This window comes from Artibeus jamaicensis, unplaced genomic scaffold (assembly GCF_021234435.1).
Source record: "Artibeus jamaicensis isolate MK-2021 breed Jamaican fruit bat unplaced genomic scaffold, CSHL_Jam_final contig_793, whole genome shotgun sequence".
NCBI lineage: Eukaryota > Metazoa > Chordata > Mammalia > Chiroptera > Phyllostomidae > Artibeus > Artibeus jamaicensis.
Genome location: NW_026521975.1, coordinates 11,986,132 through 12,013,112, shown reverse-complemented (window position 1 = coordinate 12,013,112; position 26,981 = coordinate 11,986,132). Strand labels below are relative to the sequence as shown.

The window sequence follows — 26,981 nt, the reverse complement described above, 5'->3', positions numbered from 1 at the left end:
CACGGTGGTTAGGAGTTTGGACTGTGAAGCCAGACTACTTAAGGCCAAAATATCCTGGGGCTTAGTAAAAGGGAATAGGAAATGAATAAAACAGAAGAAAAATAATAGAAAGAACATAGTGAACAAAAGCTGATCTTTTAAAAGATCAGTAAAAGCCCTGGCTGGTGTGGCTCAGTGGATTGAGTGCCCACCTGCAAGCCAAAGGGTAGCCGGTTCGATTCCTGGTTGTGGTACATGCCTGGGTTGTGGGCTGGATTCCCAACAGGGAACATGTGAGAGGCAACCACACGCTGATGTTTCTGTACCTCTCTTTCTCCTTTCCTTCCCCTCTCTCTAAAAATAAACAAATAAAATCTTTAAAACAAAAAAAATGATTTTTTTAAAAAGCCTGGGTATAAATTGACCTTGTGGGATGCCTATGACATTGTTAAGTTAGAAACTCAGCCATGGAACAGAGCATGAGACTTGTCCCCACTTCCATAAAAACAAGCAGCACTTCAAAAACCCCTAAGTGTATGTAGCTGAGCACAGGGAAGGGTGCCATCAGAGGATCCGAGTGTGAGAGGAACTAACTTTTTCTTTATCTCCAATGTGTTAACTGGTTACAAGGAACATCATTCTCAATTTTAACATAATTTTACAAAGGAAAATACAAACAAACCTATTAAGAGTGCGATTCTGTTTACACAACTACATTAGGCACGAGCAGCACAGCGCCTCCATGTGGAGAAAAGCAGCCCAGGACCCAGGCTCCTCACACCCAGCTCCCCAGCAGCAAACACAGGACTGGCTTGAGCCGGGGCCTCCCCCTGCCAGGGGTGTGGGCAGCGACTGCTGGCCTTCCCCAGAGCAGCCCAGCCACCCCGGAGCTGGTCTGCCTTCCCACCATGAATAGTCCTCTTCATTGGCAAGTGTGCCTGTTGGTTCGTTCAATGGATAAACATCCCCAGAGTTGACTATATATTAAAAGCATTTGTATCTCCTCTTAAAGTTTATAGTCACAGACATTCCTTTTCCATTCTCCATGGAGAGACTTCTAGCCCTCTAGCACAGGAATCAGGGTGGGGGTGGGGTGGGGGGAAGCGGTGGCCACCCACCATTTTAAAGAGAGAGAGTGACATATTTTCTGGGTGTAAAATCTCCCTTTCAAGGTATTTCTTTTAGAAAAACTGTACTCTCACAACCATAGACACTTTTCATCTTTGTGTACCTACCTAGAAGATCAGGGCTGCCCCTCTGCACACCTCCTCTTCTGACACAAAATCCTTGGTTTGAGGTTCAAGTTGGTTGGCTCTAAGTCCTGTATAGGTGTTAACACTCATAACAAGAACCCCAGGCCCATATAAGGACCTTACAAAAGTTCTCCAGTCCTCCGCTGCTTTTGCAGAGAGTCCTGCACAGAGCATGGAAGCCATTAATAAATGCTTTCGACATAACAGTACAGGCTAAAGCTGGGTATTTTGGTGTCCAGGGTAAGCAGCCCCAAAGAAGCCCTCAGATCCACAAAGGTGATTGTAAGGAGTAAGGAGGGGCTTCTGCCCACCATCTCTTCCCTGGGCCAGAGAGTCTGGCCCTACATAGCAGGCCTGCCACCAATGCCTCAGAGAAATGAGGGGCAAGGTTTTGGAGGATGCAGGGCGATGCAAAACTTTTACAAATTTTGAAAATCATTTGAAATTTTTATATCTTCTAAATTTTAACATTCTGGGGGCAAGGGTTGGCAAACTTCACCCCACTGGCCAAATCCTGCTCACTTCCTGTTTTAGGAATAAAGTTTTATTGGAACACAGCTATGCACATTTCTTCATATTGTCTGTGGCAGAATTTGCACTACAAAGCAGATTGAGCAGTTGTGACAGAGACATATGAGTTACAGAAACTAAAATATGTACTAGCTGGCCCCTGTTCTAGGGCAAACAGGCTATCTGCTCTAGCAATCATTAAAAATCAACTATCCCGTGAGCATGTATGCCCTGAGATAAGGGCATGAGGGGTTAATAAGAATTATTATTTCTTTCTCCAAGGTCTGGAAGAAGAGGTCTCAAATCAATGACCTAATCTTCTACCATCAGGAACTAGAAAAAGAGCAAACGAAACCAAGAGCAAGTAGAAAAAGAAGAAAATAATAAAGATTGAAGCAGAAATAAGTGAAATAGAGGCCAAAAAAACCCCATCAAAACCCAAAATTGCTTCTTTGCAGACAAACCTTTAATTGACTGACCAAGCAAATCAGAAAACTCATATGATTAAAATCAGGTATGGCCCTGGCCGGTGCGGCTCAGTGGATTGAGTGCTGGCCTATGAACCAAAGAGTCACCGGTTCAATTCCCAGTCAGCGCACATCCTTGCGTTGCGGGCCAGGTCCCCAATCAGAGAACATACCTGGGGACTGTGCAAGAGGCAACCACATATTGATGTTTCTCTCCCTCTCTTTCTCCCTCCATTCCTCTTTGTCTAATAGATAAATAAATAAAATTTTAAGTAATAATAATAAAAATCAGGTATGAAAGGGAGGACATTACTACCAATCTTACAAAAACAAGAGAACTATAAGGGAATCTATGAATGTGCATGCCGATAAATCAAATAAACTAGATGAAATGGACAAATTCCTAGAAAGATACAAACTACCAATACTGACTCAAGAAGAAAAAGAAAATCAGGATAGACCTAAATAAGTAAAGAGATTGAATTAGTAATCAGACACTTCCTACAAAGAAAAGCCCAGGGCCAGATGGTTTTAACACTAATTCTACCAAATGTTTGAAGAATTAACAATAATCCTTCACAAACTCTTCCAAAAAATAGAAGAGGAAATGCCTCCCAGTTTATTCCATGAAGCCAGCATTGTCCTGATACCAAAACTCAATAAAGATAAAAGAAAATTACAGATTAATATACTTCATGAACATATATACGTAACACATATGCAAAAATCCTCAACAAAATATAGGCAAACTGAACCTGGTAGCACATAAAAAGGATTACGCAGAAACCACCCCAATCAGAGAGCTCCAGTCCAGGGCCGTGGCAGAGGAAGCAGAGGCATAAGAATATACCAGCCAGACCTCTTGCTGCTTTTAAGATTCTCTCTTTCTCTTTAATCTTGGGTAAGTTAATGATGATGTGCCTTGGTGTGTTCTTCCTTGGGTCCAATTTCTCTGGGACTCTTTGGGCTTCCTGGACTTCCTGGAAGTCTATTTCCTTTGCCAGAGTGGGGAAGTTTTCCTTCATTATTTCTTCAAATAAGTTTTCAACTTCTTGTGCTTGTTCTTCTTCTTCTGGTACCCCTATGATTCTGATGTTAGAACACTTAAAGTTGTCCCGGAGGTTCCTAAGCCTCTCCTCATTTTTTCTGAATCCTTGTGTCTTCATTCTGTTACAGGTGGATGTTTATTTCTTCCTCTTGTTCCAAATTGATTTGAGTCCTGGTTTCCTTACTTCCCTTCACTGTTGGTCCCCTGTATATTTTGCTTTATTTCACTTTGGGTAACCTTCATTTCTTCCTTCATTTTATGACTTAGCTCAGTCAGTTCTGTGAGCATCCTGATTACAGTGTTTTGAACTCTGCATCATATAGGTTGGCTATCTCCTTGTTGCTTAGCTCTTTTTCTGGAGTTTTGATCTGTTCTTTCATTTGGGCCATATTTTTTTGTCTTGGTGCACCAGTCTGGGTGAATATTTCTTTAATTCCTTGGTTGTTGGAGTTCCATACAGTTTGATTTTCTGGCACTTCTGGTTGTTTATTGTTTTTATATTGGTTGTTACCCTTCCTTTGGTTGTGCAAGGAAGTGAAGCATTTCTACCTACACCTCCAGCTTGGCTGGAACTCTAAATGTACCATAGTTTTTTAATCCAGTCATCTACTGATGGGCATTTAGGCTGTTTCCAAATCTTGCCTACTATAAATAGCATCGCTATAGATATAGGGGTGCATAAATTCTTTTGAATTGGTGTTTTGGGATTCTTAGGATATATTCCCAGCAGTGGAATTGCTGGGTCAAAAGGCAGTTCCATTTTAAACATCTTGATGTAACTCCATACTGTTTTCCACAGTGGCTGCAACAGTCTGCATTGCCACCAAGAGTGCATTAGTGTTCCCTTTTCTCCACATCCTCGCTAGCACTAGTTTGTTGATTTATTAATGATAGCCATTTTGGCAGGTATGAAGTGATATCTCATTGTGGTTTTAATTTGCATCTGTCTGCTGGCTAGTGATGTTGAGCATCTTTCTTATGTCTATGGGCCATCTGTATGTCCTCCTTGGAGAAGTGCCTGTTCAGGTCCTTTGCCCATTTTTTAATTGGATTGTTTGTCTTCCTGGTGTTGAGTTGTATGAGTTCTTTAAATATTTTGAAGATTAAACCTTTGTCTGATACATTGTTGGCAAATATGTTCTCCAATATAGTCAGTTCCCTTTCCATTTTGATAATGATTTCTTCAGCCATGGAGAAGATTTTTAATTTGATATAGCCCCATTTGTTTATTTTTTTCTTTATTTCCCTTTCCCTAAGAGATATATCAGCAAAAATATTATGTGAGATATCCAAAATATTGTTTATGTTTTCCATGAGGATTTTTATGGTGTCCCAACTTATATTTAAGTCTTTTATCCATTTTGCATTTATTTTGGTGTATGGTGTAAGTTGGTGGTCTAGTTTCATTTTTTTGCATGTACCAGTCCAGTTCTCCCAACACCATTTATTGAAGAGACTGTCTGTACTCCATTGTATGCTCATGTCCTCTTTTTCAAATATTAACCAACCATAGAGACATAGGTTTATTTCTGGCCTCTCTGTTCTGTTCCATTGATCTATGTGCCCATTATTATCCCAGTACCAGACTGTTTTGATCACAGTGGCCTTGTAATATAGTTTGATATTGGGTATCGTGATCCCTCCTACTTTGTTTTTCTTTCTGAAGATTGCTGAGGCTATTATGGGCCTTTTGTGGTTCCATATAAATTTTTGGAGTACTAGATCTCTGAAATATGCCATTGGTATTTTAATAGGAATTGCAATGAACCTATAGATTGTTTTGTGTAGTATGGACATTTTAATGATGTTAATTCTTCCAATCCATGAGCAGGGTAATGATTCTATGTATTTATGTCTTCCTCAATTTCTCAATTTCTTTCTTTAGTGTTCTATTGTTTTCCTACTACAGGTCTTTTACCTACTTGGTTAAATTTATTCCCAGGTGGTTTATTTTTGTTGTTGTTGTTGCTATAGTAAATGGGATTTTTTTTCCCTCCAGTTTCTCTTTCTGATAGTTCATTGTTGGTATACAAATATGCCTTCAATTTCTGAATATGGACTTTGTATCCTGCTACTTTGCCAAATTCACTCATTAAGTCAAGTAGTATTTTGGTGAAGCCTGTGGGGTTTTCTATGTACCATATCATGTCATCTGTGAATAATGACATTTTCACTTCTTCCTTTCCAATTAGAATGCCTTTTATTTTTTCTTCTTGTTTGATCACTGTGGCTAGGGCTTCCAGTACCATATTGAATAAGAGTGGTAAAAGCAGACACCCTTGTCTTGTTCCTGCTCTTAAGAGAAATGCTTTTAATTTTTGCCCATTGAGTATAATGGCAGTAGGTTTTTTTGTATAGGGCCTTTTTTATGTTCAGGTACATTTTCTCTATTCCCATTTTACAAAGTGTTTTTAACAGAAATGGGTGCTGGGTTTTATCAAATGCTTTTTCTGCATCTATTGATATAATCATGTGATTTTTTGTTTTTCCTTTTGTTTATGTGATGTACCACATTTATTGACTTGTGAATATTGTACCATCTTGGCATCCCTGGAGTAAATCCCACATGATCATGGTGTATTATCTTTTTAATGTATTGCTGGGTCCAGTTTGCTAGTATTGTGTTGAAGATTTTAGCATCTGTGTTCATCAGAGATACTGGCCTGTAATTTTCTTTCTTTGTTGTGTCTTTACCTGGTTTTGAGATCAGGATAATACTGGCCTTGTAAACAGATTTGGGGAGTCTTCCCTCTTCTTGAATTTTCTGGAATAGTTTGAAAAGGATAAGTGTTAGTTCTTTCAATGTTTGGTAAAATTTGCCTATGAAGCCATCTGGTCCAGGGCTTTTGTGTGCTGGGAGTTGTTGTTTTTTTATTACTACTTCAATTTTGCTAGTTGTTATTGATCTATTCAGGTTTTTTGCTTCTTCCGTATTCAATTTTGTAAGATAGCATGTCTCTAGAAGTTATCTATTTCACTCTGATTGTCCATTTTCTTGGCATATAGTTCTTCATATTAATTTCTTACAATTCTTTGTATTTCTGTGGTATCAGTTGTTACCTCTCTTTCATTCCTGATTTTATTTATTTGGGCCCTCTCTAGTATTTCTCTTGATGAGTCTGGTTAGGGTTTGTCAATTTTGTTTATCTTTTCAAAGAGCCAGTTTCTGGATTCTTTGATCCGTTGGATAATGTTTTTAGTCTCTGTCACTTAACTCTGCTCTGATCTTCATTATTTCCTTCCTTCTGTGTACCCTGGACCTGGTTTGTTGTTCCTCTAGTTCCTTTAGGTGTATGGTTAGGTTGTTTATTTGAGATTTTTCTATTTTCTAGATAGGCTTGTAATGCTATGAACTTCTCTCTCAGGACAGCCTTCACTGTGTCCCATAGGTTTTGGGGATGTTGTATGTTCATTTTTATTTGTTTCCAGAAACTTTTTTATTTCTTCCTTGATCTCATGGTTAGCCCATTCATCATTTAATAACATGTTATTCGGCCTCTATGTATTTGAATGCTTCTGAGTTTTTTTTTCCTTGAAGTTAATTTCTAGTTACAAGCCATTGTGGTCTGAGAAGATTCTTGATATGATTTCAATTTTCTTGAATTTGTTAAGGCTTATTTTGTGTCCTACTATGTGGTCTGTCTTTGGGAATGACCCATCTGCATTTATGAAGAATGTATATTTTTCTTCTTTGGGGTGAAATTGTATGTCACTATCAATTAAGTCCATTTGAACTAGTGTGTTGTTTAATGCTGCTATATCCTTGTTAATTTTTCTGTCTGGAATATCTGTCCATTGTTGACAGTGTGGTGTTAAAATCCTGTACAATGACTGTATTGCTGTCAATCTCTTTCTTAAATTCCTCCAAGATTTTCTTTATATATTTAGGTGTTCCTATATTGGGTGCTTATATGTTTGCAAGGGTTATATCATCTTGCTGGACCACTCCCTTAAGTATTATGTAGTGACCCTCTTTGTCTTTTTTTATGGCTTTGGTTTTTAAGTCTATTTTGTCTGATATAAGCATTGCTACCCCAGCTTTTTTTCATGTTCATGTGCATGGAATAGTTTTTTTTCTTCCATTCACTTTCAGCCTGTACAAATCTTTTGTTCTGAGGTGGGTCTCTTGTAGACAGTGCATTTGTGGGTCACACTTTCTTATCCATTCAGCTACCCTATGTCTTTTGATTGGAGCATTTAATCAATTTACATTTAGGATTATTATTAATAGGTACTCATTCATTTCCATTTTCCCCTTTCTACCTGCATTCCTCTCTCTATATATATTTCTTCTTTTTCTTAAATAGTCCTGTAGCATTGCTTTCAAAGCTGGTTTGGTGGAAATGTATTCCTTTACCTTTATTTTATCTGGGAAACTGTTTATTTCACTTTCCACTTTAAATGAGAGCCTTGCTGGATAGAGCAGTCTTGTTTTCAGGTCCTTGTATTTCATTTTTGCAATATTTCATGTCAATCCCTTCTGGTCTGTAGTGTTTCTGTTGAGAAATCAGCTGATAGCCTTATCGGAGCTCCTTTGTGGGTAACTAGCTGTTTCTATCTTGCTGCCTTTAAGATTCCCTCTTGATCTTTAATTTTTGCCATTTTAATTGTGATATGTCTTGGTGTGAGACTCTTTGAATTCATCTTGATTAGGACTTTCTGTGCTTCCTGACCTGCATGATTCTCACCAAATTCGGGAAGTTTTCTGTTATTGTTTCCTCAAACAGGTTTTCTATTCCTTGCTTTCTTCTCTTTCTGATATCCCCATGATGTGAATATTATTATAATTCACATCATAGGGATATCAGTATAATATCCCTATAATTGTCCCAAAGCTTCCTTAAACTATTTTCATTCATCTTAAGTCTTTTTTAATTTTGTTGCCCTGACTGGGTGTTCTTTTCTATCTTGTATTTCAACTCTCTGATTTCATCCTCTAGCCTGCTTTTGGATGCTTTGTCTAGCCTGCTTTTAATTCCTTCTAGTGTATTTTTCATTTCTGATATTGCATTCTACATTTACAACTGGTTGTTATTCAAGGTTTCTATGTCCTTTTTCATGGTGATGCAGGTCCCACTAAGTTCCTTGTAGTTCTGACTAAATTCTTTGAGCATCCTTAGAACCACTACTTTAAACTCCATGTCTGACAAATTGCTTGCCTCAATTTCACTTAGCACTTTTTCTGGAGATTCCTCCTTTTCTTTTATTTGGGGGTTGTTCCTTTATCTCCCCATGTAGGTTGTCTCTTTGTGTTTGTTTCTATGTATTAGATTGATCTGCTTTAACTTTTCTGTCTTGTGGACTGGCCTTATATGGTAGGAGTCCTGTGGGACCCAGTGGTGCAGACTCCTTGATCTCCTGATCTGGATGCTCTAGAAATGTCCTTTGTGTGAGTTATGTGCATTCTCCTGTTGTATTTGGGTCCTGATTGTTACTGGCCCATTTGTTGGTGAGAACTCCCCTCCAGCTGGCTAAGAGGCTCAACCCCTATCCATCTCGTAGGCTGTCATATAGGTGCTAACAGAAAAAAGAAAACAACACCAAAACAAGCAACCCCTCTAACCACAACTGCAATATCAATGACAAGAGAGCAAAGAAAAATAAAAGCTGAAAGAGGAAGGGGAAAAGGAAAAAGAATATGAGAAGACCAAAGGAAAGAAAAGTGATTATGAGAGGATAAAGGGGAAGAGAGCTAATACTAGTAATGAATTGAAAGAGGAAAGTAAGTAAAAGGAACACAAAAAGTAACAAAAATAATAAAAAGGAGAGAAGGGAACAATGGAGTAGTCAAAGATAAGAGTTAAGTAGGAGATATGAAAGAAAAATTAAAGCAGCAAAAATAAAAGAAAAAGAATAGATAAAAATAATTAAAATGCTATGAAAAAGAAAAATAGTAAAATAATGAAGAGAGAACCAAGTGGATTCATCTCAGCAGAGTTTAGTGCTTGCCTGTTGGTTTCTCCCTTTGGATATGGCTCTGATGTCTGAGTCTGGTGTAAGCCAATGTCAGGTGCTGTCCCCAAATGATCCTCGGCAGCCTTTCGAAAGTACAATTGATCCACAGCTTGTGGTTAATTCCTCCAGGCTTGGCTCCTCACAGGGTGATCCAAACTGCTATGCAAAGCTGGCTTTATCAGCACTAGGTCCAGGGGTGTGTCAGCAAACATCCCAAGTCACCACGAGATCTGCCTTTGCCTGCCTCTGCCCGCTGGCCTTTTGTCAATCTTGGACTAGTTGTAGCCCTGTGTGTTTCTGAGAGGGCTTCTGGCAGAAACAGGGGGCTTGATTTCTGGATCTGCTATTGCAGGTGCCTTTCAGACTTCAAGGAAGATAGTGGGTGTGTTCCCCTTCTCAGAGCTACTAATCTGAGTGTGTCTGGGATTATTTCCTTGTACTCAGCAGGGTGGGGCCCCCAGTCGGCCTCTAGAGCCCAGACTTTGGAGGGTGTTTCTGTGGCTCTCCCATGGGGAGGGAAACATCGGTCTTTTTTCCAGGAAAGTGTTTTCTAGGGTGGGCTGCACCCTACAGACAGTCTCTGAAAATCCCTGAGTCTGTTCATGTTGCTGTCTCCTCAGCAAGGGTTAAGATGCAGGATGGGAGAAAAAGGGGAAAAGCAAACAAACAAAACAAAACACCAAGGGAGAGCAAAACTAAAAAAGAGTATAAAAAAGGTGCTGGGTAAAGCGACCAGATTTCAGAGGGTATGGGAAATAGTATCCCAGAGAATCAGGTAAATGATTTTACTCCAGAAGAAGCCAGGTTTTCTCAAGAAAGAGGGCTGTTATGAAGCCCAGGTATACCCCAGTCCCGAAAATCCCACTGCCATTCCCCCAAGTCTCCCCCAGTTCCTCCCCCTTCATCCTCTCCTTGCATGACTCTAGTCCATGTCAGCCTCCTTTAGATGGGGCCCAAGGTGAGTAGCCCCAAATATAAAACCTATGCTTTGCCCTTTAAGGGGAAAAAAAAGATGGTGGGTTTATCTCCAGTGGTTTTCTTTTTTTAAAATATATTTTATTGATTATGCTATCACAGTTGTCCCATTTCCTCCCTTTATTCCCCTCCACCCTGCACACCCCCTCCCACCTGCATTCCCTGCCTTTAGTTCATGCCCATGGGTCATGCATCTAGGTCCTTTGGCTTCTATATTTCCTATACTATTCTTAACCTCCTCCTGCGTATATTCTACCTACCATTTATGCTACTTAACCTTTTCCCTCTCCCTGTCCCACTCCCCCACTGAGAAACCTCCATGTGATTTCCATTTCTGTGATTCTGTTACTGTTCTAGTTGTTTGCTTAGATTGTTTTTGTTTTTGTTTTATTTCTTGGGGGGGGGTGTTCAGTTGTTAATACCTGTGAGTTTGTTGTCATTTCATTGTTCATACTAAAATAGTGTTTTATCTTTTTTTTCTTAGATAAGTCCCTTTAACATTTTTTATAATAAGGGCTTGGTGATAATGACCTCCTTGAACTTGACCTTATCTGGGAAGCATTTTATCTGCCCTTCCATTCTAAATTATACCTTTGCTGGATAGAGCAATCCTGGATGTAGGTCCTTGCCTTTAATGACTTGGAATACTTCTTTCCAGCCCCTTCTTGCCAGCAAGGTCTCTTTTGAGAAATCAGCTGAGGGTCTAATGGGCACTCCTTTGTAGGTTACTCTCTCCTTTTCTCTTGCTGCTTTTAAGATTCTCTCATCTTTCATCTTGGCTAATGTAATTATGATGTGTCTTAGTGTGTTCTTCCTTGGGTCCAACTTCTTTGGGATTCTCTGGGCTTCCTGGACTTCCTGGAAGTCTATTTCCTTTGCCAGATTAAGGAAGTTCTTCTTTGTTATGTTTTCAAATAAGATTTCAATTTCTTGCTCTTCTTCTTCTCCTTCTGGCACCCCTTTGATTCAGATGTTGGAATGTTTAAAGATGTCCCAGAGGTTCCTAAGTGTCTCCTCATTTTTTTGAATTCTTGTTTCTTCATTCTGTTTTGGTTGAATGTTTCTCTCTTCCCTCTGCTCCAAACCATTGATTCGAGTCCAGGTTTCCTTTCCTTCATTGTTGGTTCCCTGTAGACTTTTCTTTATTTCACATAATGTCACCTTCATTGCTGCCTAGGTGTTTTTATGCTGTTGAAGTACCCAGTGAGTTCCTGGAGCATCCTGATAACCAGGGTTTTGAATTGTGTGTCTGATAGGTTGGTTATCTCTTCATTGTTTAATTATATTTTTTTTCTGGAGCTTTGAAGTGTTCTTTCATTTCTGCAATTTTTTTTTGGTCTTGGCACGCCTCTTACATAGTAAGAGGTGGAGCCTTAAGTGTTCACCAGGATGGGGCAACTCATTTTGCTGCATTGTGATGATGTATGTGGGGGAGGCATCCAAGAGGGAACAATGCTGCTTGCTCTGCTCTATGCTGGCTTTCAGTCACTTCCCCTGCTTCCCACAAGCAAATTGGGCCCTTCTGGTGCTGGTTCCTGGGTGGGTGAGCCTGTGTATGTTCTAGGAACCTGTGGGTCTCTCCAACAAACTCTCCTGTGAGGCTGGGAGTTTCTCCCACTGCCACCTCAACCCCCACAGGTGTTCTCAGTCAGAGGCTTTGAGACTTTATTTCCCTGTGCTGGAACCCTGAGTTGCCGGGTCTGTCTACCCCCCCAGTTATTCCGCCTGGTTTATCTGCACATGAATGTGGGAACACCAGGTCTGCCAGCTACTGCCTTGCCTGCCTTGGTCCTGTCCACCTGGCTGTCCATCTCTGCCCCTTCTACAGGTCTAGATGAATGTTTCTTCTTTAACTCCTTGGTTAAAGGAGTTTGATTCCACACAGTTTGATTTTCTGTCAGTTCCGGGTTTTTGTTTTTAAATTTGTTGTTGTTTTGGTTGTGTGAGGAGGCGTAGTGTGTCTACCTATGCCTCCATCTTGGCTGGAAGTCCCCCAGTGGTTTTCACCTCTCCTCAGCAGAGAGAGCCCTGTAGCCTTTCACCCCTGGATGCTACATCGTGTGCCAATCTTGGCACTGGTTCTCTGTGTTTGGAAGCAGAATTTGTGGTCCTGGCTTCACTCCTCTCAAGGGGATGCTCCCACAGCTGTGTCACTGCCTCAGCCTACCACCTGTGTGTACAGGACAAGCCCCTTTAAGATATCCCTGCCCTCCCTACCAGTCTAGGGGTACTGTTTTGGTTGTCTTTGGTTAAAAATCTCTTTCTCAGGTAGTTTTTGGTTTAACTGAGGTGATTGTTTTCCTCTTTAATGTTGCTTCCAGTGTGGTTCTGGGAGGTGGCGCATGCTATATTCTGTTACTCCAACACCATCTTGTCAGATGTCTCTGTCAGCTGATTTCTCAACAGAAACTTTGTAGGATAGAAGAGACTGGCAAGCAATATTCAAAGTGCTAAAAAGTGGGGACCTACAACCAAAATTACTCTACCCAGCAAAGCTATCATTTAGAATTGAAAAACACAGAAAGATCTTTCCAGACAAGAAAAACCTAAAGAAGTTTATCACCACCAATCCAGTATAACAACAAATGTTAAAGGGTCTTCTTTAAAAAGAAGAAGAAGAAAATTTAAAATATGAACCATAAAATCACAATAAATCCATTCTATCAATAATTGAATCTAAAAAAAAAAAACGAATTAAACTAACAAGCCGAACAGAAGTAGAATTATAGATACGGAGAACATTTTGATGGTTGCCAGATGGGAGGGGTGTTGGGAGCTGGGTGAAAAAGGTGAAGGGATTAAGAAGTACAGATTTATTCTGCCATCACTGGTGTGGCACATTTGGTTGGGAGTCATCCTGCAAAGGGGACGGTTGCCTGATCAATTCCTGATCAGGGCATGTGGCTGAGTTGTGAGTTTGGTCCTGGTCAGGACATGTACAAGAGGCAACTGATCAATATTTCTCTCCCACATTGATGTTTCTCTTCCTCTCTTTCTCCCTCCCCTCCCCTCTCTCTAAAAATAAATGAATAAAGTTTTTTTTTTTTAAGTACAAATTGGTTGTCATGGAATGGTCATAGGGATGTGGGTACAGCATAGGGAATATAGTCAGAGGTGATCTGGTAGCTATGCGTGGTATCAGATGGGTACGGGATTCACTGCGATGGTCATTTGGTGGATTATGTGGTATCTGGTCACTGGGCTGCACACCTGAAACTAGCATAGTGTTGTATATCAACTGGAACTGAAAAATTAAGAATCGGTATTAAAAAAAGCACTTCACAGACAAGAAAATGCTTAAGAAGTTCATCACCAACAAACCTCTCTTACAAAAAAAATGTTTCAGGGACTTCTCTAAAAAGAAAAAGATTAAAAACATGAATAACAAATGGCAATAACTACATACCTATCAATAATTACTTTAAATGTAAATGGACTAAGTGTTCCAATCAAAAGACATAGTGTAGCTGAATGAATAAGAAAATATGACCTACACATATGTGCCTACAAGAGACCCGCTTTATATGAAAAGATACACACACATTGAAAATAAAATGATGGAAAAAGATATTTCATGCAAATGGAGCCAAAAAAAAGCTAGGGTGGTAACACTTATATCAGACAAAATAGACTTCAAAACAAAGGCTATACAACACAAAAGAGGACCCAGCAATTCTATTTCTGAAGAAAACCTAAAATACTAGTTCACAAAGACATAAGCACCTCTATGTTCATTGCAGCACTATTTACAACAGCCGAGATAAGGAAGCAACTTAAGTGTCCATCAGTAGATGAGAGGATAAAGAAGCAGTGCATATATACAATGGAATATGACTCAGCCATAGGAAAATAATTAAATTTTGCCTTCTGCAACAACATGGATGGACCCAGAAGGTTTTGTGCTGAGTGAAATCAGATAGACAAAGAGAAATACCATATGATTTCGGTTATATGTGGAACCTAAAAAACAACATAAAGTGACAAACTCATAGATATAGAAAACATGTTGATGGCTGCCAGATGGGATGGTGGTTTGGAGAAAAGGTGGAAAAGGGGAATGGAATAAGATTTGCAAATTGTCAGGTATAAAAACAGTCACCAGAATGTAAAGTATAGTATATGGAATATATGGTCAGTAATATTGTAATAACTATGTATAGTGTCAAATGTATACTAGACTTATCCAGGTGATCACTTTGTAAGTTATATGTCTAATCACTGTTATACACCTGAAACTGATATAATATTGTATGTCAACTGAAATTTAAAAATTTTTAAGTGATTTAAAAATAAATAAAAAGTACAACATCATAAAGAAAAGATCCAGTAAAGGCCAGTGTTTTTTTTTTTGTTTGTTTGTTTAATATTTATTTATTTTTAGAGAGAGAGGAAGGGAGAAAGAGGAAGAGAAACTACAATGTGTGTTTGTCTCTCTAGCGCCCCCTACTGGGGACCTGGTCCACAATCCAGGCATGTGCCCTGAATGGGAATCAAACAGGTGACCCTTTGATTCTCAGGCCAGCGCTCAAGTGCTGGCAAGTTACACCTGCCAGGGCCAAGGCCAGTGATTTTTAAGAGTGTAGCGATATCGCATGTGCCTTCTACATCTGTGTTACACACACACGGAGCCTTGTGCTGTTGGAGAACCAGATATATTTAGGCTAAAATACCCTGCCCCTATTGCTTAAAAGTAAAAGAAACAAAACTGATGCTTTCTTTGAAGAGACTCTTGTAGTCTTACTTAGACAAATTCTTTTCATTAAGCTGTTTTTTCAACTACCCACCCCCCTTTTGCACAATCATAAAAGCTGAGGAGTGCCTACAAAGAGCTGCTTCTTAATGTCTGCACGTGTTTCCTCTGCACAGGTCACCATCCCTGTGTCTCAGCTAAATAAGCATCACATTCCTCCCTGGTCTCTGGTTTTCTGAGAGCCTTGGCCACCATGGTGATGCGGTCTCCTCATTAGCACTCCCCTTCTCAGACAGGGGTCCACAGGGGCTCCCAACCTCCCGGTGAAGGCCGTCTAGCTCTCAGTGCGCCTAGAGCTCTGGCTCATTTGAGAAGTGTCTGCTTCTAGGAAAGTCCTGTGGCGTGGGCAAGATGTCCCCTCTTCAGAGCAAAAGTGTCCCAGGAACCAAGCCACCCGGCTGCTACAGACTCCAGCCACTGTCATTCACTCATCTCCCTAGAACAGGCAGCAACGAAGGTTCCAGCCCAGGCCCTGCCTCCCTGTTTAAGTCAGGACTCCATGAGGCAGGGCTGTGGAGAGAAAGCACTGACCACAGGCACGGGGCTGGTTGGTGGGCTTGGCTCTGCCACTGAGTTCCCTCTAGTCTTCCCATCTTCCCATCTATAAAACAGGGTGCTCTGGCCAGGTGGCTCAGGTGGCTGGAGCATCATCCCACACACCAGAAGGCTGCAGGTTTGATCCCCAGTCAGGGCTCAAACAGGAAGCAACTGATTGATGTTTCTCTCTCACATCGATGTCTCTCTCTCTCTTTCTCTCTCCGTATGTATATATATAAAAAACCTCCCTCCCTCCTTCCCCTCCTTACCCTCTCTCTAAAGTCAATAAACATATCCTCAGGTAAGGATTTAAAAAAGAGGGGCAGCTGTCCCACCCTTGCCTCTCCCCAAGCCAAACCGAAGGTGGATGAGAAGAGGTGGCAAACAGTAGGTGAGAAAGCCGTCCCGCACATGCCAGTGGCCTCAGGACACGGTTCCCCACCCAGCAGCCCAGGCTCACCTGTCCAAACACGTAGAGCAGCCCAATCGTGCCTCCGGTCTGCCCACCCAGGGCCGAGGAGATCATGGAGTAGACGCCACCGCTGCCGACACCGCAGCGCTCCGCGACACCAATGCCAGACAGCACGGTGATGAGGGCCACCAGGATGACGAAGGACACCAGAAACATGCCCATGAGGACTCCTGTGTTTCCCTGCAGTGGGACAACAAGGAGCAAGGTCAAGGGTTAGGATATGGAGGCCCCAGCAGAAGTGGCCCCCGTGAGGGGCACTGACCACCTCCCCCACTCCCGGGACGGGGGTTGTAACCAGAAAAGGACAATGGCAGCATCATGGAAGGAAGGCCTGGAAGAAGTCCCAGATGAAGGGAAATGTCCTTGCTTCAGATTCTTCAGTGACTTCCCATCCCGCATCGGGTAAAACCGAACCTACTGATGAGGCCGCTCCCACCGTGTCTCCTCTCCGACTCGCCAGTCCCTCTCAGCCCTTTGCAACAACCCCTCAGTTCACCCTGTGCCCCAGGCTCAAGTCCCACCCGCCACCCTCTCAGCATGCTGACCCCCTGCCTGGAATGTTTTCCTGCTCAGTTCCTTGCCAGGGTCGCCCCAACGCGCCCTTTAGGACTCAGTGTCTAGGAGTCTCCTCCTCCAGGAAGCTGCCCTGTACCTGTTCCTCGGGGCTCCTACAGCTCCCAGGGCTTAGCACTTACAGTGCTTCTCTCGGGGAGTCTGACTCCAAGGTGGCCTCTGCCTGTGGGCCGGGAGCTCCAGCAGGATTACATTTTATCCAGAGTTTCTAATTTTACTGCTTGCATGTTTTTAATGAAATGATATCATTACTATCTTTTTTCTATGTGTATGCTTTTGTCCTCATGTGATAACAAAATATCCAGTTCCAACCTTTAAGTTTTCACACCAAAATTACCACTCTAACAATGTTCAAATTACAAGTCTGATGCTCAAGTATTCTTTAGAGTTAATATTGTCCATTTATTATTTTTCGTTAGTATTTTTATTGTTTGTACTGTTACAGTTGTCCCAATTTCCCCCCTTTGCTCCCCTCCACCAACATCCTCTACTTAAAAATCACTCGGGCATGACCTACACTTACTTTAATTTTATGCCATCTCCCAGAAGCTCTGCTTTATTTTTGGCATTTCACATTTGCCTTTTTTCCCATGATCAAATATGATTTGTCAGATAAAACTAAGATCAAAGCTGAAAAAGAGGCCACTTTAAGGCGGAAGGGTGCATCTGCGTGGCAGGTAGCTTCAAAGGCGGCCCCAGGGAGCCCCACCTACTGGCACTTTTGTGCAGTCGCCTCCCCCTTGCCTGGGGGATGGACCTATTGACTCTTTTAATCAACAGAATATTTCGGAAGTGATGGGATGTCACTTCTGGGATGCAGATATAAGGACTGGGGCTTTCCCCTTGGGCACTTGGCCTCTCTCAGACTGATGGCCCTGGGAGAAGCCGGCTGCATGCAATGAGACAATCCTGTGCAGAGGCCTGTCACGTGACAAGGTCTGTCAACCACGCAAGTAATCTTGGAAGTGACCCTGCCCTAGGAAAGCTTTCAGGTGAGACTGCAGCCCAGCTGCCGCTCTGTGGCAGACCTGGGCCAGAGGCGCCCAGCTCCCGGGCCACAGGAACTGCAGGGTGATGTATGCACTGTTCTAGGCTGTGAAGTGTTTGGGCAATTAGTTCTGCAGCAATAGGTAACTAATATAACTTGTACTTTCACTTTGGAGATGAATTGAAAGCTCTGGATTTCTCAAAAAAAAAAAACACAACAAACCATAAATAAATAACCCAGTGAGAGGGTTCAGAGGAGGCCCTTAAAAGTCAGAACAGAGAGCTGTTACCCTCCTCTCCTTCCTCTACTCCATAACCATCCCCTGCGGGAAGCAGAGCCCTGTGGCCCAGGCTGTCCCTGGCCAGGCCTTCCTCTGCCACAGTGGTCAGTTGATGGGCCTCCCTTGCACACAGGCTGGAGACATACTTGGCAGTGAAGCAACCTTCAGGAAAAGGCAGAAAGAGAGGTCGACCCCAGAAACCTGAGACCGTTGCCAGTATGAAAAGTCTGACCTGGAGACTTCATGATTTTGTAACTTTGGGAGGGATGATGAGGGCGTGAAGTCTTAGCATCCACACCAGAGAAGTTGCCGACTGTGCCCTAAGCTTCCCACACACTAATAAAATAAAAATCAAACCCACCCTGGATATGGTTAAGGCTGACCCCTGAGCCAAGGCCTTTTTGAAAAGGATGCATCTACTTTATTTTTAATTCTCACTATTATAAGTATTGGATTCTGCAAGGCCAAGTTAAAACTCTTTGGTGTGGGATATCAATTTATATACGGGTAAGGACTAGATCAAAACGTACAATTTAGGGCTCTCGGATACTAAATGATCAGAGACAGAGAGTGAGTTTGTTAGCTAGTTAGTTATATGTTTTCTCCAGAGAACACTGACTGATCCATTCTATACACCTTGAATGGCCCCCTCTCTCCTGCACCTGTCCAGTCCAGCTCACCTTTCAACACCTGGTTTAACCACATCTCAGGAAGCTTTCCTGGACTCCTTGGCAAGCATAGGTTCACAGCCTGTTCCACTCCTGAGGGGTTTAATGCTGCTTTGAGGCCTCTCTTAGATTCCTGATGTAAAATCTAACCTGTTGACTCATCAGGGAAAGGGTCTTATATTTTGTAATCCTATTGGCACATACGGGTGCCTGGCTCACACTAGGTGCTCAGCAAAGATTCTTGACAAGCCGGCCTTTTGTTCTGAGCAGCCCGCTGAGTTTCCTGAAGTCCCAGGGAGAAGGTCCTGTGTGAAGGGCTAAGGACCCGCTCAGGACACACATCTGCCTGGGAGGTCCCACTGTGCATTCATATGAGATGTAAATGAGGCCCTTGTTCCTTCCACAGAGGAAGACAAACTGACCCCCACGATCTCATGTAAAAGGTGTGCCCCAGGTAATCTGGCCCCAACTGCAGGCAGTGTGCACCTCTGACCGTGCCTCCCCCAACACAGCCTTAAACACGGGTCAGTGTGCAGGCAGCCGCGTGGGTGAGGAGCTGGTCCCACCAGGAGGGCACCAGACCAGAGGAAGAATACCAGGAAAGCTGCAGGGGGTCACAAACTGGAAGCAAATGTACTTCTCGCTGACCAACCTCCAGTCCCGCCCACGACATGCCCTGAGCTCTGTGCTCACGTTTCAGTAGCTAAATCCAGGGTGAGGCCTGCACTGGAGCCCCTGGGTGAGGCCCGGCTTCCCAGGATTCTCATTTTAAAAGCAATGCTAGCTATCGAGTGTACTTGCTTCTTGTTCATGTTTCCGTGCTTTAGGAATCTGTCACCTGCAGCATGGAATGCCCAAGGGTTCAGAGCTTCCCATGTCACAGGCCCACAGGGGACTCCAGGGCCACCAAGCCATCACTCACCACCAGCCAGCCAGTCCTTAAGAAAAGGACAACCCCAAAAATGTTGATCATGCAGGATGTGAACACACCATCCCAGGTCCCGAACAGCACTGGCTCCCACACGAATAACTGGATCTTCCACCAGGTCTGGGGCTGGGCCAGGGCCCCCTGGAACACAGGGCACACAGAGTTCAGCTCAGCAGCACCAGGAAGGGCCAGTAAGTCGGTGTAGGGGGAGTGGGGGGAGGAAGTAGAACACAGGAGGCAGGAGAACTCAGCTTTAAAATACTCCCCTCTTAGGCCCACAGGTCAGGCTCATATGTACACAGACACAGTCTTGAAGGTTGAATCTGCAAAAGGGTCATTGTTCTCTCCTAACAGCAGTGATTCCTGTACCCATATGAAGAAGAGACTAGTCTTCAGCAAATCTGTCCTCTTTTCTTCTGGCCACTCCGTAAACTACATTTCCCAGTCTCACTGAAGGTAGGCGGGGCCCTGTGACAGTTCTGGCTTCTGGAGTATAGGTCAAAGTGCTCTTGCCACTTCTAGTGAGTGTGGGATTCTGGTTCCAGGTCAGGCAGGGGTTCATGAGCCATTGTCCCCTGTGGCGCTCCAGTCCTGGGGAGGGGGTTGGGAGACAGCACTTCTATCAGTTCCTAATCTTTGGGTAACCTTCCTTCACACTTTTTGTTCCTCTGATCCTTCTAACACTTCTATAATGAATTCTCCATGTTAAATTTCCTCCGTTTCAAAAACCCGGAGAAATTTCTGTGTTCCTGACCAAGCACGGGCTGATAACGATGATCTGTAAGCCCCCTTCCAGGATTCTGAGACAACATATGGCAAGTTGTCTAGGAACAGAGGCTAATAAGTAGTTAAACAGATACCTTCCTCATTTTTCCAGTTCATAAATAACAAAGGCATTTACGGAATGCTCAAATGGAAACTACTACAAACACGAAGCCTTGTGGAAATACTAAAATGATCTTAAACAAAACCAGGAGCAACTCATGCTGTGAACTGTCCTTGCAGAGGCTTAGTAACTAAATTCAGTCGTCAGTGGAGTCTTGCAGTGCCCTCGACAACCACAGCAGTGACCTCAACCTCACCTGGGGCAGCACCAAGACCCACAATGAACCCCTGTGTGCAGTGAGTCTACCTGGTGGGTGTGTGTACGTGATCTACAAACACAGCAAAGGGCAGAAAATCAAGTGCCGGGAAAACAATCTGAGGTCAGAGCCACAGGGGCCTGGCTCCCCACTGGCTGAGAACCATGGAGGTGCCCACGATCCCGGGCCAAAGGCTGAGGCCGACTGTACTTGGTCAAAATAAAGAGGGGGGCTCCCAGCTTCTTTTTCCCTTTTATATCACACACCCACAGACCAAGAAATCAGGGATGTCACTGAAGCCACAAGGGACAGATGGGCAGGGGACTCCTTGGTGGCCCCTGTCAGTCCCTGACCGCAGCTGGCAGTCCTTTCGTCTGTGCATATTTCTGTTCATCTGCCTTTCACAAGCCACAAATGAGGAGTCTCCTGAAAGTTAGTAACTGTGAGAACCGTGACCATGACTCAAAGCTAGGACCCTGCCAACTTCCTCTCGTCCTTGAACGAACGGTGCCAAGGGCCCTGCACGGTGAATGTAGGATTGTTTGCCAAGATCCTGGTCTCCTAATTCAGGATGTGGCCCAACTTCTTGTCTCTGCTTTGTTCAGCTTACTACCCACAGCTTGTTACAGGCCTATTTTCTTTAGAAACAGTAATAATAATACCATCAGCCACTAAGTGATTTGGAAAGTGCTTTCAGCTTCCGTATCAATCCCCTCTTGAGTCTAACAATGTTCCTAGGAAGCAGGCAGGGAGAGGGGCCCTGTTTATAGCCCAGGAGAGAGATTCTGGGAGAAGAGATGTCCCTGCCCAAGTCCACGGTGGCATTTGAATCCCCGGGTGCAGGCCGTGGAATCTAGACTTTGCCCTGCAGAAGTCCGGGTAACCACAGGTTACCTGTCCTCCTCTCTCCTAAATTTCAATCTGTAAAATCTTCTAGGTTTTAATTTCTAATATCCTAGAATTTGCTTAATTGTGAACACATATGCCCTATCCCTAAAACTCCCATTGTGATTTTCAACACTTTATTCCTCTTTCATCCTCGACTTTGTATTTTCACTCTGAAGACTGCTTTGCTTATGCATTTGTTTGTCAGAGTCAGATTAGGTTAAATCAGCACTAAAGTGAGAATGAAGTAGATCACAGGCGAACGAAGTAGGAAACTCTGGGAGACGCTTAAGCGCAAGAATGGAAGTACAAATGGTGTGAACTGGGTTTGGTCTCTACACCACAACAGTCTATTTCGAGATGTGCCCACCTTTTCCAACCAAGTGACAGAAGAATACAACTAAGTCTTCATAGAGGCTGCTCATCAGACTCTCAGGAAGAGCCCGAGTCTGACCCCAACACTGCAGTCCCTGGAGAGAGACTGATATAAACCCAGAGAGGAGAGAGAGAGAAACAAAAGCACAGAAAAAGGGACAGACGTTGGGACAGAAACCCCTAGAATAAAATGCCAAATAGACACAGTGAAGGGAGGCAGCATGGCAGTGCCTCTCTGCACTGACGCGCTGCCTCCAGACACCAGCGTGGGAGCGCCGGCTCGGTACCCCCTTCTTCTCTCCTCTCCCTCCTCTGCCATGTTCTCCAGCCTCGATACCTACAGGATGCCCTCAGTCTCTTGCTACTGCTCCAGAGATAAGCTTTTAGGGGGGTACTATCTAGACGACTCAAACCAGCTACCTTTTATGGCGACCAGTGGGGCCATGTCTGGAACACTGACACCAATTCCAAAGTGTGGGGCTGGGCTTGGTGCCAGAATCACGCCACAGCCAGCAATGCTCAGGCACAGATGCTCTACAGTTCAACTCAGTTCTGACATTATCTACTCGTAGACAGTGTTAGACCACTCAGGTCAAGGGCTGAGATCTTTAAGACTGTGTCCCCCACCTCCTTTCAGACGCCAATTGCAAGTCCAAGTAGTCACCTCAGCTTCTGACCCGCGGGCTAATGACTGGAGGTTCCGCAACCCTCTCCCTGGGTTTGATTAATTTGCCAGAGCAGCTCACAGAACTCACAGAAACATTTGACTTACTAGGGTACCAGTGATTACAAAAGGATATAACTCAGGAATAAATAAATCAACAAACAATAAGTGCTGGCAAGGATGTGGAGTAAAGGGAACCCTTTTGCACTGTTAGTGAGAATGCTGACCGGTACAGCCACAGTAGAAAGCAGTATGGAGATAGCTCAAAAATTGAAAACGGATCTGCCTTTTCACCCAGCGATGATCCCATTTTCCTTCATCGATGGAGAGCAGGATGACAGCTGGAGGGGGCGGTTCTTTTCGGTTCTTACGGAGGTTTCATTACATACACTTGATTGATTAGATCATTGGCCATTGGTGATTGATTCAACCTCCAGCCCTTCCCCCTTCCCCTGAAGTTTCAACCCTCTAATCACATGGTTGGTCGCCCTGGCCACCTAACCAGCCACCATCCTCAGGTGTTCTCCAAAAGTCATTTATTTCACTAACATCAACCAAATGGTGGTAAAAATAGGTTTGTTATGAATATCAAGCCACTTTTATCATTCTTACCACTTAGAAAATTCCAGGAATTTTTAGGAGCTCTGTGTTAGGAACTGGGATGAAAATCTAATGTAGTTCTTATTAAAAATCACAGTATCACAACTAGCCACTCCACAACGTGCTCTGGCTCTGCCCTGGTGCTCTCTGCAGCTCCCTTAGCCCCTGGCTGGGGGGAAAGGGCAGGGCTGGGGGCTGTGACCCTAGCAGACATCCCGCAGGAGGCCGGGCCATCAGCCGCTCCCCCTCCACACAACCCCACAGCCAACTGCCTCCTCTGTGGGAGGGTAAGGAACCCCCTCACCTGGAACATGCCCTCCCACAAAGACCATGGTTCACAGACTCCCCCTTTGCATCTCTACCCAGTGGTCTCTATCGCCCAGGGCAGGGGAGGGGGGACAGCGGGACAACAGTAGGTGAGAGCTGGGTCAGGTCTGGGCTGGCTTGTTAAGCCCTCGGGGAGAGGTCTGGTCCAAAATGTTGAAAATTCTCCTTGCCCTCAAATTTGGGCCCCAGTCATCAATTCTGAAACAACAAGAGCCCCATTCGACATTCCATGACACAGAAGAGGTTATGGGGGAAGAGATGGGAATACAGCGTGTGCTGTGCCTGGCACAGCATCTACTGGAAAGCAGAGGTGGGGACTAAGAAAAGATAGAGGTGGGGCCTAAAATAGAGGAGAGCAGGGAGCCAAGAGGCCCCTCAGAACGCAGGCCATGAACTGCTCGCGGACCAGGGTCCTTTCTTTCCTCGCAGGGATGAGCTAGGCAGGTTCCAGGGGCACAGGGCTTGGAGCCTGGACACGGTGAGCACGCCTCCATGCTGCTCACCACTAGGACGCTCCTTCCTGAGCTTCCAAGACAAGAGGCAGGCCCTCATCCCCCTGAGCCCAGGGGCCTGCCCCCCACACAGAAACACCATGGCAGCCGGGTGGGTGTTTTAGTTTAAAGCGAGGAGTCTGTCCTGGCTGGTGTAGCTCAGTGGATTGAGCACGGGCCTGCGAACCAAAGGGTCACTGGTTTGATTCTCGGTCAGGGCACATGCCTCAGTTGCCAGCCAGGTCCCCATCGGGGGCCATGTGAGAGGCAACCGCACATCGATGCTTCTCTCTCCCTCTCTCTCCTTCCCTTCCCTTCTCTCTAAAAATAAATAAATAAAACATTAAAAAAAATAAAGGTGGGAGTCTTTTTCCTGTGAATAGAGAATCTCTACACTGAGCAGGGCACCTAGAAAGGCAGAAAACTGCACCTGACAGGCACCCAGAGGAGGCAGCCATTCGGCTTTCTGTGTCCACTGAGCGGAGCTGAGTAAGGGGAGTTCTGCCTCAGTCTGCGGTGTGTGCTCACTCTTGCCTGGGACCCTTTCTCAGAAACAGCCACCTCCCACAGGCCACCTGCCAGGCCTTAATGAATACATCCGAAATGTGAGATAACAGGATGACACCTTTTCCCTCTTTTGGCAGCTGGAGAAAAAGAAACCAGGTGAGAAACCTGGTTCTACCCACTCAGGTCAGGAGCGGGTCAAAGCAAGACTGGGCCTGCCCTTTCCTCCCACGGGGCACCTGCAGAGCCTGGCCCTGCCTGGAGCAGACACGCACGAGCCAGCAGTTTGCTTTCTGAAAGCTGAGTATTTAATTATTAATTACGCACCAGAAGATATCCCAAGCTGCTGCTACACTGCGAGCCAGTGGGAGAGTGAGCACTGCATTCCTTTCCTCTGGCTCCGAACAGGGCCTGGGCCGGAGCCCAGTTGCGGTAACTGAATGAGAGGCAGGCGGCTGCGGCTGCGCGCCGGCCTCAGGCAGAGTCTACGCAGCTAGACGAGATGGTACCGGGGAAAGCTTTTTGTAAGCAGGAAGCAGAACAAGCGATTTTATTTTTCTGTTATTTTTAAGTCTTTTAAAAAATTCTTCACCTGGAGATATGCTTTTATTGATTTTGGGAGTGAGGAAGGGGGAAAGACAGATACAGAGAGAGAGAAAGTTGCTGGTTGCCTCCCTACGCACCCTGATCGCAGATCAAACGCAGAAACGTTGTGTTCGGGACGACACTCCGCCAACTGAGCCACGCAGCCACGGTGCAACGCACCACTTTAAATGTGAGCAAGGCTGTCTGCAGGGAACTCAGGAGGAAGAGAAAGAGAAGAGGTCCTGTGAGGAGGTATTTTCTATCCTCCCGGCTGCCTCGTCCTCGTGTTTGAGGCGAATGCCCGCTCTATAGCGCAGCCCCGAAAGCTGCCTCTCCACCTTCTGCCCGAGCGGGCCAGGCAGTTCTGGAACAGCGCGGGCGAGCGCTCTGCACCCACTGGTGCAGCGACCACGGAGGTGAGGACCTGCGGGGCGTGGTCCAAGTGTCGTTTCCTGGGATTCCGCTCTGGGCAGCAGCCCCCTTGGTCAGTACTGGTTTAGTCATTCCGAGAAGCAGCAGCTCTTCGTGGCAGTGCGGGTGTCTTCGAAAGCCAGTGCCTCCCAGCAGTACTCCCTGCATGGCTGAGCTGTGGTTTTTCCAAGCCTGTTCATCCAAATCCCAGTCCAAGGGTGGAAAACTCCTGTAACCTGGCCAAGCAGCCACAGAGGCCCAGGGGTGGCAAGACCCTCAGACGCCAGGAAAACACTGACGCTGCTGATGGGAAATCCCTGCCGGAGTTCTGCCTCCGAGGACCACACACCACTCCTTCCTCACGGAGCAGCCCTTCAGAACTTGGAGCCCAAAGACACAGGGCTCTGGACATCTGATACCATCCCCCAAATGGCAAAATCCCGCAGCCACGCAGCAGCGACGCCACAGCCACTTGATCAAGAGCATCCCAATCCCCTACCAGCGTCCTTGGCAAAAGCGCAGAGCGTTTCCTGGGGGACGCAGGCTCTCTCAAACATGGACCCTAACGCCCTCTCTCAGTCACAGGCAAACCAGCTAAAACTCCTTTTGCAAACGGCTTATTCTTCTAGGTGGACCCGCCAATATTGTATCTGTTTAAGAATTCTTACGGCCTTTCGGCCAGAACTGCCAACTTCCAGTTATTTGCAAAATGACTAACACAAAGAGAAAGAGGAAAGGCGCCCACTGGATGCTCTCCCAGCCTTTTAGGAAACAGGAAGAAGCTCCTTTGGCCACATTCATGCGATCCACAAGAAAGGTGATATTGTAGACATCAAGGCGATGGGCACTGTTCGAGAAGCAGTGCCCACAGATGTCACCGGGGCAAAGCAGGAAGCGTTTGCAGTGTCGCCCAGCTCGCAGTGGGCGCTGTTGTGAATAAATGAGTTAAGGGCAAGATTCTTGCCAAGAGAATTAATGTACGTATTTAGCATACTGGGCACTCTCAGAGCCAAGATAGCTTCCTAAAATGTGTGAAGGAAAAATTGAGAAAAAGGAAAAAGCCAAAGAGAAAGGCGCCTGGGTTCCGCCAAAGCACCAGCCTGCTCCCCGCAGTGGGTGTGAGAACCAAGGGAAGGAGCCTGGGCAGCCAGAGCCCTGGCCAGTGAGTTCACGGTGTGAGAAGTGTGAAAAAGCAAAAGGCCTCCACTGTTAAAAAAAAAAAAAAGAAGAAGAAGAAGAAGAAAGAATTCTTATATACTGACTAGTTTTGACTTTTAGAATCACATTAATATTTTACATACTCAAAACAAAATCAGTCTGTATCTTTCAATCTGCATATGTATGAATCTTGTTTTCATTAAAAAATTAAAAATAAATAAAACAAACTCAAATCACGGTAATAGGATGAGAGATAAAAATTAAAATACAACGCACACTAACCTAACCAATTCACAAGGATAACATGAGCACACAGAAGCTGGGGAGAAAGGACTGCAGGAACTTCTGGACAGAGCACTGCGGCCATGTGCCGTCAGTCCAGAGATGGAAATAACTGCAAATTGAAATCGATTCTACGTAGAAATTGGTGGAATCCCATAGAAATTTTGGTGGTTTTTTTTTAAGGGATGGAAGTTACCAATTCAGAACCTACATTCTGTGATTTACAGGGTCGAG

General features: G+C 44.5%; 1 protein-coding gene across 1 annotated transcript in view; it reads right to left on the bottom strand.

Annotated features, from left to right (window-relative positions):
* SLC12A8 (solute carrier family 12 member 8) overlaps positions 1-26,981 on the bottom strand; it is a 157,154-nt gene that overhangs the window by 109,699 nt on the left and 20,474 nt on the right. Inside the window, exons 2-3 of the mRNA XM_037132450.2 lie at positions 19,378-19,524; positions 15,935-16,126 (exon numbers count right to left, since the gene is read on the bottom strand). Coding sequence (XP_036988345.2) covers positions 15,935-16,126; positions 19,378-19,524 — 339 coding nt within the window. The remainder of the gene's footprint in view (positions 1-15,934; positions 16,127-19,377; positions 19,525-26,981) is intronic.